A 19,957-nucleotide genomic window follows, 5' to 3' on the forward strand; every position below is an offset into this window, starting at 1 on the left:
CACAGGGCCCCATGATAAATCCTAAGAGCCCTACATGCCTAAAACTTTTGCACATGACTGTAAATGTAGTTCAGACCTAAAACTTGAGGCCTTAGAGCACACTTTAAAGCATAAGGAATGAGGCTGAACAAAGAAAAAGACTTAAGCTGGCATAGGTCTGTTGGTTCTGCTCAAACTCCGCTTACTGGCATATGGCTAATAAGCTGACAGAAATTTTCACATCTGCTGGTATAAATTATAACACTTTAAACAAAATATCTACCAATAATGATATCATACCAATAGTTATGTGGATCCTTTCTATTTTTGTAGTTAAGAGATTCCTTTTAGTTTGGTGTTATCTGTCTTAAAATGTTGCAAATCAAAAACTACCACTTTTTCCATCCAATCTTCAAGCATATCCATGCTGTGTTCATAATTGCAGCACTATATAACATTACATTATAAAAACAAACTAAATTGCCACCATTTCAGTGTTGAAAGGGTTTAAACTAAGAGGACTTAAAAAAGCATCTGTCTGATCTGAACTTCCTCACACATCTTCCTCACAAACTGAACATTATAGCAGCACTTCACTGCAGGGCTAGACGCCTCATATGACATTTTAATACGATCGAGCTGAGCTTAAGTGTCACAGTGAACCTGACGTGTCAGATTTCTGCCTTTAAACCAAAGTGTTGTTGCTGTTTGAAGAATATAATGCCCTTGTGACAGGATGAAAAACAGCATACTGATTGTTTTGCATCATCTATCGTTCATGCCCAAGGCGCTGTTGCTCAATATCAGCATTAAAAAAAATGTAGTAAAATGGCTCTGGTTGTGTGTGTGTGTGTGAGCAGACTTACCAGTGTCAGCCACGTTCCTCATGGTGTGTTTGAAGGCCCAGATGATGGAGTCCAGCACCAGTTTGAACTGTGCAGGGGGGATGGCGAGGAATGCAGGGAAGCAATGAGAGTTCACAGCTTGGAGTAGATAAAAGAAGTGAGTCCTGTGCTCTGGATACTCTTCAAAGTTCTGAAAAAGAAGAAAAAAACATATTAATTCAAGAGATTATAAACAGTTTGCTAAGCCTTCTTTGGTTGACCTGAAGTTTACAACCAAAATCCTGTTTTTGTTTTGCTCACTTGTAATTTCAGGCTTGCTTTTATTGCTTTGTTTTCTCTGTCTCAAAGAACAGACAAATATTTTATTTAAGAGAAGCTGCTTTGATTCAATTTCTTTAAATTTAAAGCAATAAGTTCAATGACCAGTGCTTACAGAAGATAGCTGTTATTTTTTCATCTGTTTCATTAAAACTGTAACATGCACACTTCGTTTGAAATTTAAGACCAACATCGATACGTTTCAAGCAGGATTACCAAATATTTAGCGAGCCCAAAAAAAGAGATCTGTAAAAAATGTCTAAGAGCAGTTTGCATGCTCTAACTAGTCTCATTTAAGCAAAACAGCCATGACCTACATTTTTTTTTTTTTTTTTTTTAAACCGCCAACCTATATTTTTTTTCTAAAACAGTTTTTGAGAGGCCATGCCAGACATATCACAAATATTTTCATCATGCTGACTGGAACTTCAAAAGCTGTGATGTGATGTGACAGCAGGCAAACAGTCCACTGGATGAACTAAAGAGAGTACTTAAACTGTTCATGAACTGCAGAAAATGACTTAATGTCATCCTTACTGTCAAAAGTTGGTACCAAAATAAGAAGTTGGTTAAACTTACTAATGAATTTAGCAATTCAGACCTGTAATGCTGGTTTAATGTTGCATTTAAGCTGCAACACTGCTGCGTGGCATCAGGGAAGATTGAAGGCTGGTGATGCTAGCACTGTAAGCATTAACCACTTAGCAAAGCAATCTGACATTGTTTAAAAAAGTTAGCACAGTTTTGACTGTTTTCAGAGGATTTTTTTCATCTTTTGACAAATCCACTAACCACTAGTTAAATATATATTTAAATGTGTAATCAACAGTGAAATTGGTCACTAGAAACAGCCCTTGTTTTCTGAGGATGTGATCCTATACTGTCTTAAACCGTCTTGTGTGTACATGCATTGATGCATGTACACAATAGTTGTGTGAGGTTCAAAAGTGATAAACATATCATGCATTAGTCTTCGTTGAGATCTACTTAACAGCACAGCCCCATGCAGCCACTTAAGCTCCATGAAGATAAATATAGAAGTTCTTTTTCAATGTGGAGAGGTCTTCATTGGGTAAATAAAGCAACAGCAACAGAAACACTCACAAGGAGTCAGTATTTCATGATTCAGCATGTTTTTCATGAAAGATGAGGAAGAATGTACTGTATATTACAGCTGCATGATTTAGGCTAAAATCATAATTATTTCAATAAATATTGAGATCACAATTATGATTTCTTTTTACTTTAGAGAAGTGGTTCTTAGGACACTGACTTGGGTCACAAGGTGCTTTTCAGTGGGTTACAAATGTTACCCTAGAAAAAACAATAGCCAAAAGGTCTATAAAACTCTTCAAAAGCATGCTTATTTTGTCCTGTCTCTTTGATTTGACACGTCTGAGGTCCAAACTGTAATATTTATCATCAAATTAATTCTGAATGGTTAAAGCATAACATAATTTTGGGTCACAATTTCTCATTGCATAGTTAATGTTGGATCTTGCGACTCAAGCAGTTGAGAACCACTGATTAAGAGTCTGCGTCTATTTGTGTTGAGAAAGGAACTGAAGGAGGAAGTTCCGACTGAAGTCACTTGAGACAAAACTTGTGCAAGTTGGAAACTAGAGGGCATGACATAACAATGAAAACATCCTGTTTGGACTTAGAAACCCAAAGAGGTGCCCATGTTTCTGTTGATGTGAGACCTATGCGCACAGGCTGTATTTAAAAGAAAGTATCATAAAATTGAGTGCACAGGTTTCACTTTATATACATATTTTTTCATCTTTAGAGCTGGCTAGGTCCTATATCCCAGTGACACTAATATACCAGTTTAACATGTTGAGACATGCACTGTCATTGCTGTGGGTTTGTGGCATTTTAAGAAACTGTATGAGACCAAACAAGATTGAAAATTCATCTCTTTTACTGTGTGCAGAAAAACATAATGACACAGACGAAACTAGAGGGTTTTCTTCACCACGTTTCTCCCTTGTGTTTTGTTAAATAGATAAACCTTGAAGAGCTCTGGTTGAACTGAAAACTCTCTTAGTTAAAGACAAGTTGAGGGAAAAGCGACCAATAATCACTGCAGATGGAGAGAGAAACTACCCTTCTACTTGCTAAACAAAATGGAAGTCATCACACAGTGGGGCAAAAAACTCCTAAAAACAGACTGCAGCTTATATGCCAAGGCAACCTATATTCCATATTTTATGGTACTAGACAGTTTAGTGTATCAAGTAAAAATGGCCAATACAGACTGCTATGACTGCAAAACAATATAACATGAAGCTTCCATATTGACCAGGGTATTTGATTTGCACAAATGGGGTGAAATGTTCATTCTATTTGACTAATTCTGTTTATTTTGAAATATCAGTAACATAAAAAGGTCACTATCCACCTCACCATTTATAAAACTATCTAATTATAAAGACAGACTGTCAGATAAGCTGAACTGTACAAACCTGCTTTGTTGCAGTATAACAAATATTTATCAACCTGTCGTCTTACCTTGTTAATCATGTTTAGGGTGCACTCAAAGACAGCATCAAAGATCTGGGGGATTTCACTGGTGATATGTCCTCCCAGCTTGTTGACGATTGTTGCCATGGTGCTGAGGACCTCTGGCTCTCGGGCAGCTGGGACGTTGCGCTGGTAGTCAATGAGGACAGCGTCCAGCAGAGGCGGGACAAAGTTCTCCCCAACCTGATAAACACAAACAGGAGGAATCAGCAAGGTCAACATGCAACTGGATTAGGTGGTCAGGCAGTTAAAACATCCACACGTCTAGTGACTTTGACACACTCTGAATATAAAAACACTGCTGAGGGCAGAAATCTGTGTGTTTGATCCAAAAATACCAGCTGGATTCGTTCTACTTCTTTTCTACTGTGGACCGTTTCATTGATTGTCACAGAGTACAGGATCCTCTGAGGACACACAGAGTGGAAAAACATCATTGCTCTATGCTCAGGACTTCATTTCTGTTAAATTTAAGTATTATGTTATTTATTTAGGGATGTAAACTCAAGAACAGTTTGAAGACATTGAAGACAGACATGACAAAATCATAAGAAATAATTAAACAACCTTATGTGAAAAAGGCTTTGATCTCTGCTAACCTCAGTTGATTAGTTTGCAAATATATACCTAAGGATGTTAGTAATTCAGGTTGTCACTTCAGGTTTTCTTCTATCCAGGAATATTCAGGCTGTTGCTGTCGTTTGCTGTGGTTGTGTGGTTGCCAGGAAAGTATGATGGTGAGTTGTTCTCTGTTTTTTTGTCCGTGTATGAGCTACTTTCAACACGTATCCGTTGGCACACGTCTGTACCGTACCAAACAGATACGGTACGAATACATGACCTTTACACCCCTAGTATTTTGACATCTTTCAGTTGCATTGACAGGGAAGTATCTTAATGGATCTTTGCAGTTACCCAATAGGCCAATATTTCCAAACTTATTTTTGCTGACTGATTCATACTTGAGTTAAACAATTACGGAAATTAATCTTATCGCATTTTTTTTTTTTTTTATTGCAACTTAACATAGGATTCTTTTTTAAGTTCCTCATCTTATGTATTTCAACAGACACATAATAAATTATTCTTTTTGTGCAACAAACAAAATACTAGATTGATTAAACAAGGTCTTACTGATTTTGAAAAAAGTTCTGACAAGATTTGATAACATTTCAGGAAAGAGAAATATTGTACTGTTTGCAATTTGAAAACTCCAGAGTGCAAAGAGAGGCCTAGTCAAACATAGCAGGAACAGGGAAAGAAGACAGTCTGTAGTTGTTTTACATTTAGGGCTTCATTTAAAATGTTCAGGGCTCACTGTGGGCCTCCTTCAGTGTAGGCACCCTAGATGATTACCCGTACCTGATGGTACCATTGTATGTTTTACCAATATTTAAGTCTTACATGCACGGCTTAAATATTGAACTTTTTAAGCTAAGACCTGCTGATAACGAGATCATGTTGATAATATTGTGCATCGCTAAATTGCACGTTTCAAAACTATATAGTCTCTAGCATTTTAATAAGCAATAGCATCACATGGTTTGAAACCTTAAAAAAACCTGCAGAAATTTGGTCTTTTTTTCCCCAAGATTTATTTGGGGTTTTCCTGCCTTTATGAGAGGTAAAGGACAGTGGATAGAGCTGGAAACAGGGATGAGAGGGTAGGGAAAGGCATGCAGTGAAAAAGCCACAGGCTGTACTTGAAGCCTGGCCACCCGCATACATGGGGCATGTCAGAACCATGAGTCCATCTGCGCCCCTGGTTATGTTTTTAACCAAAAGCTGCTACTAGCTAAAGAGAGAGCTGTCTAAATCATACAAAAACATTTGCAATGTTTGGGTGTCTAAAAAACACAAGTTTGTGTTGTGTTAATTTGTGTTGTACTTGTGCATTTGAGACAATGTAGAGGAGTTTATCTGAACGTTTTTGTGATTAAAACCAAAAAAACACTGTGTGCTAAGGACTTGTATTTCTGTTGCTGTGCTATCAACAGTGTTTTTTTTAATAAAAATTCTACAGATATGGTATTGTGACACCTCTGGTAATAAATGAAAAATTGCAATGATACAGTAGAGTCCTCTTCCTCTGCCTGTAAAATTCAACGTGGAGTCATGAATACAAAACAAACTAACTGTATATTTCAGTAGATAGAAGGATTCATACAATCACCTGTCATTTATGACTTGTGAAAGTGCGAGTCAAGAATATGTTTAGATGTGATTGTTGGATATCAAAAGTGAAAATGGCCAATCTATAAAGTTGTCAACTACTTAAGGTCACAAAACCTGCCAGAAATCTACAAGATGTGTACATAAATTGTGTGAATTAAAAGTCTATCCAAGTTTCAGATTGGTATTTTTTCACATGACTTTACAATTCAGATGAATTCAGGGCCATTTCTCACCATCTGTGGATCGTTTGATCTGCTAACCCAGCCTGAGATCAGTTTCAGTGTCTCTCGTTTCACTGTTCTCATACTCCGGATCAGCGGCTGCTTGGTCACCATCTCACCTGCAGCACAAAGAAGAGACACAAACTGAGTCTACTACATGAAAAATACACACTCCAGCATCTTGACAAAAAAAAAAAAAAAAAAAACACTTTAATGAGTTTGTGTGCTTTTCAAACATCATGACGGATTTTCTTGAGAGTCTTGATTCAACCTATTCTTTATTGCTGCAACAATTAATCTTCTAAACTGAATTTCCACAGTGGTAATCAATACTGCAATTGAAAAAAGATTAAGATTTGTAATAGTTCAGTGATCAGATTATTTGTTTCCTCAGGTAAAGCCATATGCATTAAAATTTACGGTCAAACGGATGCTTGATGTTATTAGAGGTTGATCACAGTGAAGCACTATCATGAAAATGTTTTAGTTTTAAGATGAATTCATTCTTCCTGCAAAGATCACCATTTCCTCCCTGCTCTGAATCAGCAGCCGATGTGCATAGAAAAACTCTTGATATTTGATCAGTGCTGACAGACCTCATACGGCACCTCTCCTCCCTTTTAAGCTCAAAAGATTCAGAGATGAGTCACCAAAATCAGGCGCATGCGGAAAAAAAAAAAAAAAGAAAAAAAAAAGAAAAGGAGAGGCAGTCTTTCTAGCCCAAAAACAAAATGCAAAACTAATTCTAAAATCCTCCTGCAGATGAGAACACATGTATCAGCCCTCTAAAACACCTGTTAATCAAACTGTGCATCAAATAAATGCATGAAATTAAAGCCTGAAATGTCACTGCCACACTCTACAATATGAAGTATTAACAAACTGAATTGAAGGCATTTGAGTAATCTTCAAACCTGCCAAAACACTGAGGCCAGGCTGAACTCAAACAAAGGTCTGTATGCCTAAAGAACAAAACAACCATACAGTTTGTGCAGTGTAAGGTCTCAAAAAATACAAGACAACATAGAAGAACAGACACAGCCAGTATGATCAGAATTCAGCTGTTCAGCCTTCAACATTAGAGTGCTCTAGCTTCATACTCAAAAGGTGTATTTCCATGTGTGGTTCCAGCGTGACAAGACTGGAGAAAAAGCTTGATTTGGCTTTGTACCAGGCATTTAATGTTCCATTCCTAGGCAGTATGTACTTTGATAGTACCTCCTACAGGTATCGAGGTGAGTTGTTGAAAACTTTAAATAAATCAAGGGAAGGTTTTGTTGAAACTTCTTCAGGTAACCAGATGATCTGTTGTGTCCTCATCTTGTTTGTCACTTTCCAAGGTCAGATGCTGTAGCTAACTCCATCTGTGCTTTGGCACTTCTGAGATCTCCAAACCACTATTACATGACAGCCTGGACACGCTTGGACCAGGATGGGTAATCAGCACCTGCCTCCAGCCAAATTCAGGTACTTTCGAGCAGCAGTGTTTCCTCTGGCATCCCCCACCACCCTAGAGGGTTGCGTTCATTTTATTTAATTGTATTTTCTACATAGTGCCAGATCACAACAGAAATAATTTAATTATACCTCTCCTATAGAGCAGGTCTATACCTTGTCCCTTTATTACACAAACTAAATAACCTTATGTTATTTTGCTTGTTTACACGAATGCATATAATTTCTGAGTCCTGGTTTTCTGCTTCTTCGTTCGGACTTTACGACCAGAGCTGAGCAAACCCACATGCTTATTGACAAGAGAGCCATGCCTCCTCCTTCCCGTGTCAGAGCTGGGGTCACATGTGTGCTGGGATGCTTTGACTCAGTATCATAAGAGAGAGTTCTCCAGTGCAACTGAATTATCCTCTAAAGTTGTCTATGAACCGATGTCCCGTTTGTTTTACATCTGAGATAGTTAAACAAGCGCTGAATTGCGGTGCAAGATTGCAGCAATTGTTCACAATTTATTAAACTCTCGCAACAATTCTGACACTTGTAATGCAGGAAAATCCTGTTAGCCCCCGTACATCACGCTGCAAACTGACAAACTGGTGGGAATGTGGTTAGAATTAGCAAGAGTTGGGCTCATGTCCGCACCAACTCCCTCTTGATCTTCTCACCACAGCAGGCAGATATTCACACGGCCCCTCACAGGTGTGTGGGGGCAGGTATCACCTGGAGATCATTTTAAAATGAATTAATCCAGGATCAAAAAACTGGTGGACGACCCCTTTTGTCTGTTTTTCCCCACGACCATGTTTCTCATAGCGCCAGACGCTATTTGCGATATTTATGAACGTTATTTACGCTCTTAAATAAACCTAGTCCTCATGAGATTACAACAGAAACTCTTCAACCTTTATAGACATAGGAGTACTGACTAAAGATCGCACATGCATAGCGACAGCAGGAGGAGATGTAGAGATGCATGTGTGTGGATAGTAATAGTGAAGGGAGAGTTAAAATGAGTAGATTAAGTTTCATCATAAGGCACATTTACCAAAATACATAATCTTTCCTGTCATAAATATGTTATATGTTATGATAAAGTGTTTCCATTTGGTTTATAATTTATAGTTTATAATTATTAAGTTCCTCTTGATGTGGCAGGTAGGCAAAACGTTAATTTCCAACTCTGACATTCATACATACATGAAAAAATATTTATGGATTTATTGATTGATTTATTGATTGTTTGATAGATGGACCCGGCCATTTATAGCCATATATAGTCTTGTTATATTGAAAGTTTTCATTAAAGAAACACATGAACACCATGCTTCCTTTGAGTGTTTGTGTCAGTGTCCATCTGCACCCAAAGCTCTAAACCTGGGGGAAACACTGAGCAGTGTGTTGAGTAAAGGACGGATTGGTCAAAAAACTCTCTCTGCCTCTATTTTACAGATAATCAAAGACATTTCACCATCATCTTGTTTCTGAGAAACAACTTGGGGACTCTAGTTTGAACAACAGTTAAACAAATAAATGTTTTTGAGACAGCGATATGATACGACGACATATCTCCTTACCGTTAGTCTGAATGGCAGCAGAGATGTTCTCACTGAGGCACTTGTATACGTTAAGCATATCGAGGTAAATTCGCCCTAGCTGGATGACGAAGGGGTGTCCCACAGCCTTACACGCTCTGACATTTGTCTTCAGGATACTGCCCAGCTGTTTCACAGTCTCTGGGTCTTTCAAGATGTCTACGTTCTGAGGGGAAGAAGGTTACAAATTAACACGCAGTTTTGAAACTTGATCTGGTTAAAAGTAATAATTCACTTGTCTCTTACCTTGGTGGCCTGCTGGATTATGCTGTCCCACACTTGGTTGGGAAGCAGCATATATTTTTCTATCAGGTGTTCCTGGACAGCCTGATCTGTCTGAGCTCCGATCATGTAACCTACTGCTTCATAGAACGTGTGCACCTGGAAATGAACACAAAACTGTCAGGATCCAGGCTTGATTAGGCAAAAAATGAATGAAATGAACAGAAAATAATATCAGGTGGGACTGTGGGACGGAAAGTGATATCTCTGAGTGATAAATCGTTGGAGAAGATGAAAAATGTTTTTGGGTATGTATTATCACACCTGTTGAGGTTGAAGATCACAGATGATTGTGTTGATGTTGTTGAGGATCTCGTCGATAAAGGGCATCACCTCTCCCACCTGAACCTGGATGAAGTGGCGCCGGCACTTCTGGGCAATTTTGATGAAGGTGTCACAGGCCATGTCCTGAACACCATCGTGGGTCTCTGATAAAGTTGAGATGAAGAGGATTAAACACTTCTAAACCAATGCATCCTACTTTTGAAACCAAATGAAGTATTTTATCTCTCACCGTGCATGAACTCAAAGAGTTTGTTGACCACAGTTTTAAGGAATTTCCAGTGGGCTCTGAGAAAACGAGGATATTGGCCCACGATGTACATGATATTTGAGGCAATGATGGCCTTGTTGTCCTTCCCTCTCTTCTGCTCACAAAGACCCAGCAGATCCTGAGACCAAGACAGTGTTTTTCACAATCAGACATGACTTTCCATACCAAGTGCTCAGTGTTCAAAATACTTGCAAAAGGTTCATATGATACACATCTGCAAAAAGATTCATTTTTCACTTCTACAATGATTGGAAATAAAAATTAAAGTCCTCTATGTATGTGTGAACAGTCTACAGCTTTGTCTAAAGCTCTACTTATTAAAGTAATTTACACTGTGCAAAATTAAGAGATAGCCATTTTTTGTGATTCTTATGTTTTTAGTAGTGTCATAACCTTATGAATGAGTCATTTACTCATAAATTATATGGGGTTTTTTTTTACTAGAAAAAAGTGCATTACTGTGTGTCTGTAGAAATGCTGTCCTCACATCCCAGCTCTGAATGAAATGAGGAGTGATGGTAAAATATGACTCTGTGGTGAGAGCTGTCCACGAGTCTGCAGTAACAGCCACTTTTTCAGCACGCTGCAAATCAGCCCTCAAATCTGCTCTGGTTTCCTCATACATCTTTTCCACTCTAGTAGCTGATGTTTGCTGTGACGATGGCCTATACTCCGGCTCTAAAAATGCCATCAGCTAAAGGAAGCCCTCTCCTTCAGCAAAAGTTAATGGGAGCATATCTCTAGTGACTGTTGTGATTAATAGCAGGCTAATCTTCTCTCCTCTGGTATTTCTAAATGCAGTTTCTTTTGCACTGCATGTTATCTGCATGTTATCATTGTCTGGTACAGCTCACAGATGACATGGGGCAAGCAATACAAACTGAGTTGGACCACTGTAGCCTAAAACATATGCCCAAGAAGTGAAACGTAAACTAAACCGTGGTCAATAACAAGTATTTTAGCAATTGTACCATGCTCAAAATGTGTTGCGACTAATCAGGGTAGAACATACTGTGACTGACAAAACCTACTAGCAGGGCTAAAGACTAAGGTCATCCCATGTCGGGGACTGAACAAAATGTGATTGGGAAAAATCCTTCATGGGACAAATAAGCAGCTGCCACCTGATACATGTTTATGTACGGAGTGAATTTGCGCTATGTACCAGCCACAGTATTAATTTAATGACTGATTTATGATTGAAAATAATGTAACTTTAATCCCCGCCTACAGCCTAAATCTGCAGAGCCGGGCAGAACGGCAGTGACAGGCTGGGTGTCACTCTGTGTCACTTTAGCCCAACGCAGCATGGATTTAGATTGCAACAACATCTGACAGCTGCAAGTGTGTTTAAAGATGATGCTTGTCTTGAGACCATCATTAAGGATGCAAAGAAAAAATTAAAACTCAAAGACTTTTACGTGTGACGCACAGTAAGATGTTCACTCAAAAAAGTGAGAAAAAAAAAACATTCTGTGACATAAAGTCTTCAAAATATTGACATATTTACAAAAAAGGTCCTCATGCTTCTCTGTTAGCTAGTTTGTGCCATTAGCCAAAGAATTTCCTGTCTGCAGTGACACAGAGGGCCACATCACAGGCTGTCTTCTCTCTCTCACTGTCCATTATGAGCTAGTCAGGCTGTCTCCTGTTGGATCTGCCCAGTCAGACAAGTGCAGTTTGGCAAGGCATAACATGACAACTGCACAGCCTATTACTGGTTGTCACAGCCCACGTGACAAAACAATATGGTGGCTTGTGCTAAGCTAGGGGCAGAGATGATTGAAAATGGATAGAAAACAGATAGAAAAAGACATTAAACATCAGAGTTACTGGAGTGGATTTAATCTTGATATGCCCTGGAAAGTCCCAGAAGTTCCACTAGAAATGCTTCTGAAAGGGCTACGAAGGTGTGGATGGTGTCATTAAAGAGGCACAATGAAGGGCCTCCAGAGTGAAGAAAACAGCAAGTTTCCACAATTTATTGTTCAAAAGTTATTTAACTCTTCATAACCCATGTCTCTTTTGTCATATACGGCAACGTTGGTCTCAGTGGTTAAACAGTCGTTTAAGTAGTTAGAACATACATTGTTGTAGCACTGGGCTGAAGATGAACCAAGTTGATCTACTGCAGCACACAGCTTGCGTTAAGCTCCAGATAGGCCAACAGTGTCAGTCTCTACACACCAGCTGTATATTGCTATATTATACGTATCAAACTTGGGAGAGGAAAGAACACACATCTTCCCTTCTTGCTGTGCTTTATGTTAACTTTAACACAAATGGGTGACATTCATCATTTTCCTGCTCTTTAGTGTCAGAGCATAGAGTGCTAATGACTAGACTCAGACTGAGCTCTGTATATCACATATCACTCTGCTACACTAACAGCAGCTTTGGTTATACCAACTATATACACTACAACACAACACATGCATTTGAACTGGTAATGATGTTGTTGCAAAAATCTGTGCTGCTGTGCCAGAAATTTTACTAACCTGTGTTTCTGTTTTCAAACTACAGCAGAATGAAGAGCATTTTCAAAAGTAATGTTTTTTACAGACCAAATAAAAGTCCATTACTAAAAGTTTGATATATCTTGAGGTGTTTGTATTTAAGTACAACCACCAGGTGCTTAATGTAGCTTTTTCTTTATTTTTTTTTTACCTTGATGACTGTGACCAAGAACCTCTTCTCGTCCTCTTCGTGCATCGCCCCGCTGATGGACCCTATAGCCCAACACAGTGTGTTGAGGTTTTTCCAGGACCACTCAGTACCGTTGACCTGGTTGTGAAGCTTCTCTGTCATGATGCGCTCTGTGTCTGCGTAGTCCAGGTGAGTCAGATAGACTGGAGGGGAGCACAGTATTGAAGGGAAATTAGATGGATTTTAAAATTAGAGGGTATATTTTGATCATTAAAGCTGCTTTTTTAAGACAAAAGGCAAAGATTAAGTATAATAAAGGTGACTCAGAAGCTCAAAAGTCTCACCCAGAGTTTCCCTCATGTTTTTGTAGAGGTTTATAGAGTCAGTGTCTTTCATGAACTCTCTCACCACCTCTCCCTGGTCGTTCTCAACCACCAGCACCTCTTCGGGCTTCGCCATCCGACTCACCATCAACAGACGCACCTGTCGCAAGAGATAAAAACCTGTCAGCGCTCACACACATCCAAAAGAAGCCTCACTGCTTCACACACTCATCACAGAGTGAAGCCTGAGTGAGTATAAAGGATCCTTTGCAATGAGGTGTTTGTTTCATGGCCATACACACATGAAAGGCTTATACCATCAAATAAAGTAAAATATCAGATTTTATTTCACTTTACAAGCTGCTGATTTCCAGTAAAGGTGTAATTAACAGCTCTTTAAGCAGCCACCTGTTGTTGACCTGTGTCAACTGATTATAGTATGACTGCAAGCGAAGGCTCTCTGTTACATAAATATAAACAATCCTGCACTCGCACATTTAACTGCTGTGCAATGTGAATGCACTAAGCTGGAGTGAAGGAATTTAAGAATTTGGAATTTCACAGTTGCTTTTCTTTGAATAAAAATGTAAAAAATATGCAGTTACTTCAATATCTCATTTGCCACTATTGTCTATCTTGGGATCCTTCTGTCTAATTTGTCTTTCTTTACTACGCTCAGTTGAAAAATCTATTTCACATCAAATAATCTATGGGAAAGAGCAAGGATGCACTGATGTTCTAATTGAAATAAATGATGATTGGTAACTTTGTCAGTAATGATAGCAAAACTATAAAATATGTCATAAAATCATTGTCAGACTTGCTGTGTATACTTATGTGAATGCACTTTTTTAGTCAGTAAACTTTTTTTGCATTATAAAAAGCTTTTATCACTAGTAATCATTTTAAAATCATCACTGCAGGTCATTCACATATGTGGGGGCGAACAGCTGATCACGCAGCATGTTGCAGCAATCTTTGTTGACTTAAGCCCTAGTCACACTTGTAAAGAGCCCATGGGAAATTCCAGAATTGACCTGGGTGAGTAGCATATGTGAATGCATATTAACTGAATTTTTGATCAACATTTTACCCTGTTTTCCCTGCTATCCCCCTAGTATAATTTCCTACTTTATTCTTCCCTTTAACCTGACAGACAGACTATTCTATATATATATATTTCACATTCATCTGGGAAACCTGACATACAATTTTTTTCTGAAGGGCAGGACTTTTTTTTATTTTTGATAGGTGATTGGACAAACATTTGTAGTCATATTTATTACAGGCCAATCAGAACAACAAGACAAAATGAGTCTGTATGCATTCCTAGCTCCGGTACAAATGCTGCCTTAGTATATGAACATCGGAACAGGAGTGGATAAAATCTATGCGGAGGCAGGGCGGGAGAAGAGAGAAAATGTCTCTTCTACCAGGAGAAGCTTACCGTATGGCACTTTGCTCTTGTTTGTATAAAAAAAATGTGGCACACTTCTGGTAAACCTGTGCTTTAGTAGAGCTACTGTATTTCTGAGCCAATCACTTCAGTGATAGCAGCAATTGTATGAACAGATGTTCTGCTGAACAGGAACACCAGCTTACAGGCAAAAAACCCAGCCAAAACGATTGCAGAGCAAAGACATCTTTTCCGCCACGACATCTTTTCAGTGTGGCTCTTTACTCGTGTTTAAATAAAGAAACGTGGTCTAATTCTGATAAAACTGCAAATCTGGCTACATATGAATTAATCACTCCATTAGCAGCTATTTTATTGATTCAACCAACCAACCACCCCCCAGTCCCATTGATAAAACTGCCGCTATACTAAACCTACATGCAAGCTAATTGAAGCCATTACTAACAGTTTCTTGTTCAACTTAACCCTGCCCTTAGCCACCGCCTCTTTCTCTACGAACAGCGCTGATTGGCCAGACTTGTTGTCAGGTCTGGCACAAAAAGTGCAGATTGGAGCTTTGCAAGATGGATTTGCCTAGTGACAGACATGGATTCTGGAGAATTCATCTGCTTTGTGAGGTAATCTTCCCTTACTTTGCAGGCAAACTGCAGAAGAACTTCCTGTTGTGAGGGTAAAGTGTGAAAAAGCTAGTTAGGAAGTTTTCTGGGTGTCTTACCCTGAAGTTTTCTAGAAATTTTATATTCATGTGCATGTGTGAGAAGGGCTTAAGATACATTAAGGATGAAATTAATAAAAAGCAGCTTTAGAAAAATATGAAAGCAACAGCATAAGAAGCTTTGGTTTTAATATGAGATACCACATGTCAGTCAGTGCATTTACAGGGGGGAAATAACAACATCTATCTTAACCTGCCTGTTAAATATTAACATCCAAAGTCCGATTTAAGAAATTTGACCTCACCCCTAAAGATTCAGTGATTGCACTTATTTTTCAAGCCACTGGCATGAGATTTAGTTCAATGTGACCATGACTCTTCTAGTTTGCCTACTGAAATATGTGAATGTAATGCCAAATATTAGAAATAAAGCCTACATGTCTGTTTGTTTTAAATTCCTTACTAAAGCAGTAACATTGATTGACTGCATGCAGTACCTTGGAGAGTACAGGCAGATAGAGCTGTCTGCGTGGCGGTACATCAAAATGCTGGTTGCCAGAGAGCAGAGGGGATGTGGACGTAGAGAAAGGACTCTCTCTGTAGAGCTCAGCAGCCAAATGGTTCCAATATTCCAGACAGATTTTAAAAATCTCGGTCTCTTCCACTTCTGACACCAGCAGCATGTAGTGAAGGGCCTGAGAAAGGACAAGAACAGTCAGACCACAGATGCTTCTGGTGACATGATGTGACTGGGACTCATTTATGATTGAATATTTGAACCATATTTCTTCATACTAATTTAACACTACATGTTATTTTTACCTCCATTAATGTTTCTCTGAGGTTGAGCCGCTTCTCGATGAGCTGCCCGTGCTCTTTTAGGAACGTACAGAGGAAAAGACTGAGGTTCTGGATAAAGTTCTGCTCGTCATCTTTCCCATTGGCGTAGGCCAGCCGAATGTTGGTGTTTAGAGGGAGCATCTGCACAAATATGGATCAGATAATTAGTATTTTTAAAACAGTAAATGCTACTCTGAGCATCATATTATTGTAGCTCACCTGTTTGAGTTGACACATGGTCAGGGTGAAGAGTGTGACAAACTGCTCCTCATACTGGCTGACGCTCACACCGGCAATCTCTGTGAGGCACTTCAGTGTCACGTTGCGAAACATGGGCACGTTCAAGAACTGAAAACAAACAGATGTTAGGTTTTTGTAACAACTTGTAAGCATAAAAACAGCAATTAGTGTAAGGAATTTTAATCTTGTTTTGGCATATTCGTACAAACTCATGAGGGAGGATTTGTTTTGCAAACATGTAATTCTGAAAACAGTCAGTGTGTATACACACCTTATACACCAACGTGCTGATCAATTTGGTTTCAAATATATACCCTAGAGGAATCCAGTTTAAGAAACGTAAGAGGGTCTCCAGTGTGGCGTGGACCAGAGGGGCATTCTGGGAGTTTTCCTAAAGGAAAAAACAATTCATGTCATTAACATCTTCGAACATATTGAAAATAACAAATAAAAATACAGACAAGGCATAAACGACAAGAGTACACTTTCTGTAATAATTCAGACATGAAAAACTTGTCCAAGCCCTTTTTTTTTTTTTTTAGGCTTTATTAATTAACCCAAGGCATAAGCTTTGAAAACTAGAAAAGCAAATGACAATTAAAATCTACAGTACAGACCATGTGCAATGGAAACCTTACAAATGATACTTTTCAATTTTACTCCTTGGTTCTTCAATTATGTGTCCGATATATGTATTCCTCTTAAAAATTTGATGTTTCTTCCCGTTTTCATTTGTCACTACAACTTTTCCACAGATAGTTATATGAATTGTTTTGACAAAATAAAGCAAGCTCAAGACATTTTAATCTTTTTTAAACAACATAATACATCTGGAAGTACCCTACTTGAAGCTTTTTCATGTCTTACAAGGAGCAGCTGCTATCAGTGTATCCTGACTACATGCAATGTACCTATCAGTGGAAATATCTGCTTGATTACACTGATTCCTATCTAAGTATCCTGAAAGCATGCAAGTAATGCAGGGCTTTGCAGCATGATGCAGTGTGATGTTTTTCCTTGGCACTCGCGTTGAGATGGACAAGAAACAAGTAAAGATAGCTGGCAAGGCATCAGGAGTGTCTGACAGGGATATTTCTTTGATCTTCTTTCACTTTCTTTTAATACTACTCTCTGTGTTCATTTCTTTGGAACTGCTTCAGTACAGACTTTTACTTTGAAGGACTTGACGGGAGTAGCCAGAAGTAGCGTGTTTATCAGTAATTTAACTTTGCTTCAGCAGCTGCATCTTTGAATTTATTTAACAGCACAGCTCCCTTCTTGGACTCAACATGGACTTACATCAGGAGTCACAAGTTTAAATACAACTTTAAACCATCTTTTATCCTGAACCACTGCAGCGCTGGGCTAAAAACAAACTGTGACAACCCAGCTTGCCCCATACAAACTGACAGATACACTCTGCAAAGTGATCACAGTTGCTGTGTAGCTGTTATTACAGACATTGAACTTAAAAAACACAGGTTTTACCTGTATTGCATGTTAGGTAGAATGGCATGAGTGAGTGATGTTCAGTTGGTTGCCCAGCTGCTTGTAATGCTGGAGCAAAAAATGCTTTTGACTCAGACTGAGCTGCTTTCTGTCACTTTGCTTTCCTTCCCGATACAATTCCGATATCAAGGTGTTGAGTATCAGCCGATACAGAGTACTGATCCCATACCAGTGTGAACTTTCTGGACTGACTGTGCAGACTAGCAAATTATTTTAGACCTACATTTAACTCAGAACATGGCTCAACAAAAAGAACCATAATGTACAGCATCTCTGTGACCCTTAACTTGTTCTCTTGCTGATTATTGAGTTTTACTGCTAAATATTAAAAAAGAATAATACAGGGGGCTGCATCACAGGCTCTCTCTATCTCTCTCTCCATTATGCTCTATTCGGGCAGTATGACATGATTACGAAACAGCCTGCAACTGGCTGACAGACCCTCACAAAGGGAAAACAATAAGGCGGTTAGCATTCAAGCTAGTGGTAATAAATGATTGTAATTAGATTAAAATGGATAAAAAGATGTTCACCATCGGGTTTACTGGTGTGGATTTAGTTTTTTACACTGAAAAGTGATTAGTGATGACCAAATAAACCATGGTGTAGTTTATTGTTTGTTTATTGCCCAATATTAGCTTTTTGCTTTACTCGCTGACTGCATTTATATTTCAAAACCTGTTAAAGTAGTGTACATATGTGAAGATTAATTCTGATGAACAAAATGTGCAAGAGCAAACATTTTTCACAGCTAAACTAATTCTCAGCAGCAAATTGGAAACTCATAAACATCCATGCTCACTCTATACATCTGACATTGTTTTAATTTTCAATCTTTAATCAAAATTTAAAAAAAATTAAAAAGATTGTTAACTTTTGAATTGTTTAGGAGTCGACTACATCCCTTAAATTTTGATGTTTTCAGTTTGACAAAAGAAAAACAGTCAAAGAAAAACACTGGTGTGTAACCACAGCTAAATCACTTAGTACAACGCTAAAAGGTAAGAGATGATGATGATGATTTCTGCTTACCATAACAAACTGACAGAGCTGGAATATCTGTGAGAACTCATTGCACATGCTGTAAGGAAAAGAAAAAACTTGTTATTCACTGAGCCAAACCCAACAGATCTTGAAACATCTCTAGTAATCAGTTTGCTTCTTATAAAAGATTTATTCTGACAATTTCTGTTTGAAATGAAACCTCTGAAGTATTTCCTGAAGGTCATATTTACTTTTCTTAAGTGTGTTAAAATTGCATTGCAATAAAACACTGCTGGAAACATCTATATAAAAGCAAGGTAGTATCTCTTATTGACTGGTAAATCAAACCCGTAACCATTAAGCTAGTGACACTTAAGAGGAAACAAGACAGTGTGTACAACAACCATTAGTCAAATGTGGTGGTTTAGCTGAGGCATTTAGGTGTGACACTGTCAGTTATAGAGGTTACTGCATATGATCTACTACACTCTTTAGATCTGCTGCTGTGTGTAGTTTCCAAGTTCAGGCAAATTACCATACAATACATTAACTTAATATGAACACCTAGATCATGTATCTGTATTACATCATTGGATTAATGCTGCAATGTTCTTAAACTCCTCCACATGAGATCAAGATTTATGACACTCTGCAGGGCTGGACTAAGATAAGGCATGCTGACCTGTCTTTTAGGTGCTTGGCTTTGACCTGGGTCATCTGTCCACTGGAGAAATCAAAGACCTCCTCACTGAGTAGCTTCAGGATCACCATGTTGTTCTGACAAAGGCTCTCACTGGTACGGCTCGCCCCCACGATGTCACTGATGAAGGTGGGCCAGTGTTTGGGCCACTCCTGCTTTAGAATCTACAGACAGAAGGACATATTCATGCCATATGTTCAGAAATGGCATACTCTAAAGAACTTTACAAAGAATTAAATCACATAAATGACTAAAAATGAAAAAACTGGGCAAATTAATGTGTGACTCAAATCTGGGCACTAGTTTCAACTTTGTACTTGTGCTGGGCAATTAACTAATTAATGATTAAATGATGACTGTACAGTAGGGGTGTGACAAGACTCTTATCTAACAAGACAAGACAATTTGGGCCCACGAGACGAGATGAAATTTTATACTTTTTAATTTTGGAAAAAAAAAACAAGTGGAAATGTCCATTATACAGCTGAAAGTCATAATTACAAAGCATTCAGGTCTGTTCAGAAATGTTTAAAATAACTCCTATCGTACTAAATATGCTATCAACGCTTACGTACAATTTGTCTTGTCTAACCGGCTCAAACTATACATTTTAATGCTCTTCAAATCAAATCTTTCATTTTAATTGTCCACAACATCTTTATTTTACTATGCTCTGCACTCATTGCTACAATTAAAACCA

General features: G+C 38.4%; 1 protein-coding gene across 2 annotated transcripts in view; it reads right to left on the reverse strand.

Moving 5' to 3' along the window:
• xpo1b (exportin 1 (CRM1 homolog, yeast) b) overlaps positions 1–19,957 on the reverse strand; it is a 49,131-nt gene that overhangs the window by 7,323 nt on the left and 21,851 nt on the right. For both annotated transcript variants that reach the window (XM_041789508.1, XM_041789509.1), the window contains 15 exons: positions 19,240–19,421; positions 18,606–18,654; positions 16,336–16,455; positions 16,044–16,172; positions 15,807–15,965; positions 15,482–15,679; positions 12,934–13,072; positions 12,611–12,792; positions 9,905–10,061; positions 9,655–9,818; positions 9,355–9,489; positions 9,091–9,274; positions 6,077–6,183; positions 3,657–3,851; positions 846–1,014 (listed from right to left, as the gene is read on the reverse strand). In XM_041789508.1, the coding sequence (XP_041645442.1) occupies positions 846–1,014; positions 3,657–3,851; positions 6,077–6,183; positions 9,091–9,274; positions 9,355–9,489; positions 9,655–9,818; positions 9,905–10,061; positions 12,611–12,792; positions 12,934–13,072; positions 15,482–15,679; positions 15,807–15,965; positions 16,044–16,172; positions 16,336–16,455; positions 18,606–18,654; positions 19,240–19,421 (2,269 nt within the window). The remainder of the gene's footprint in view (positions 1–845; positions 1,015–3,656; positions 3,852–6,076; positions 6,184–9,090; positions 9,275–9,354; positions 9,490–9,654; positions 9,819–9,904; positions 10,062–12,610; positions 12,793–12,933; positions 13,073–15,481; positions 15,680–15,806; positions 15,966–16,043; positions 16,173–16,335; positions 16,456–18,605; positions 18,655–19,239; positions 19,422–19,957) is intronic.

Source organism: Cheilinus undulatus, linkage group 6, assembly GCF_018320785.1.
Source record: "Cheilinus undulatus linkage group 6, ASM1832078v1, whole genome shotgun sequence".
Taxonomy (NCBI): domain Eukaryota; kingdom Metazoa; phylum Chordata; class Actinopteri; order Labriformes; family Labridae; genus Cheilinus; species Cheilinus undulatus.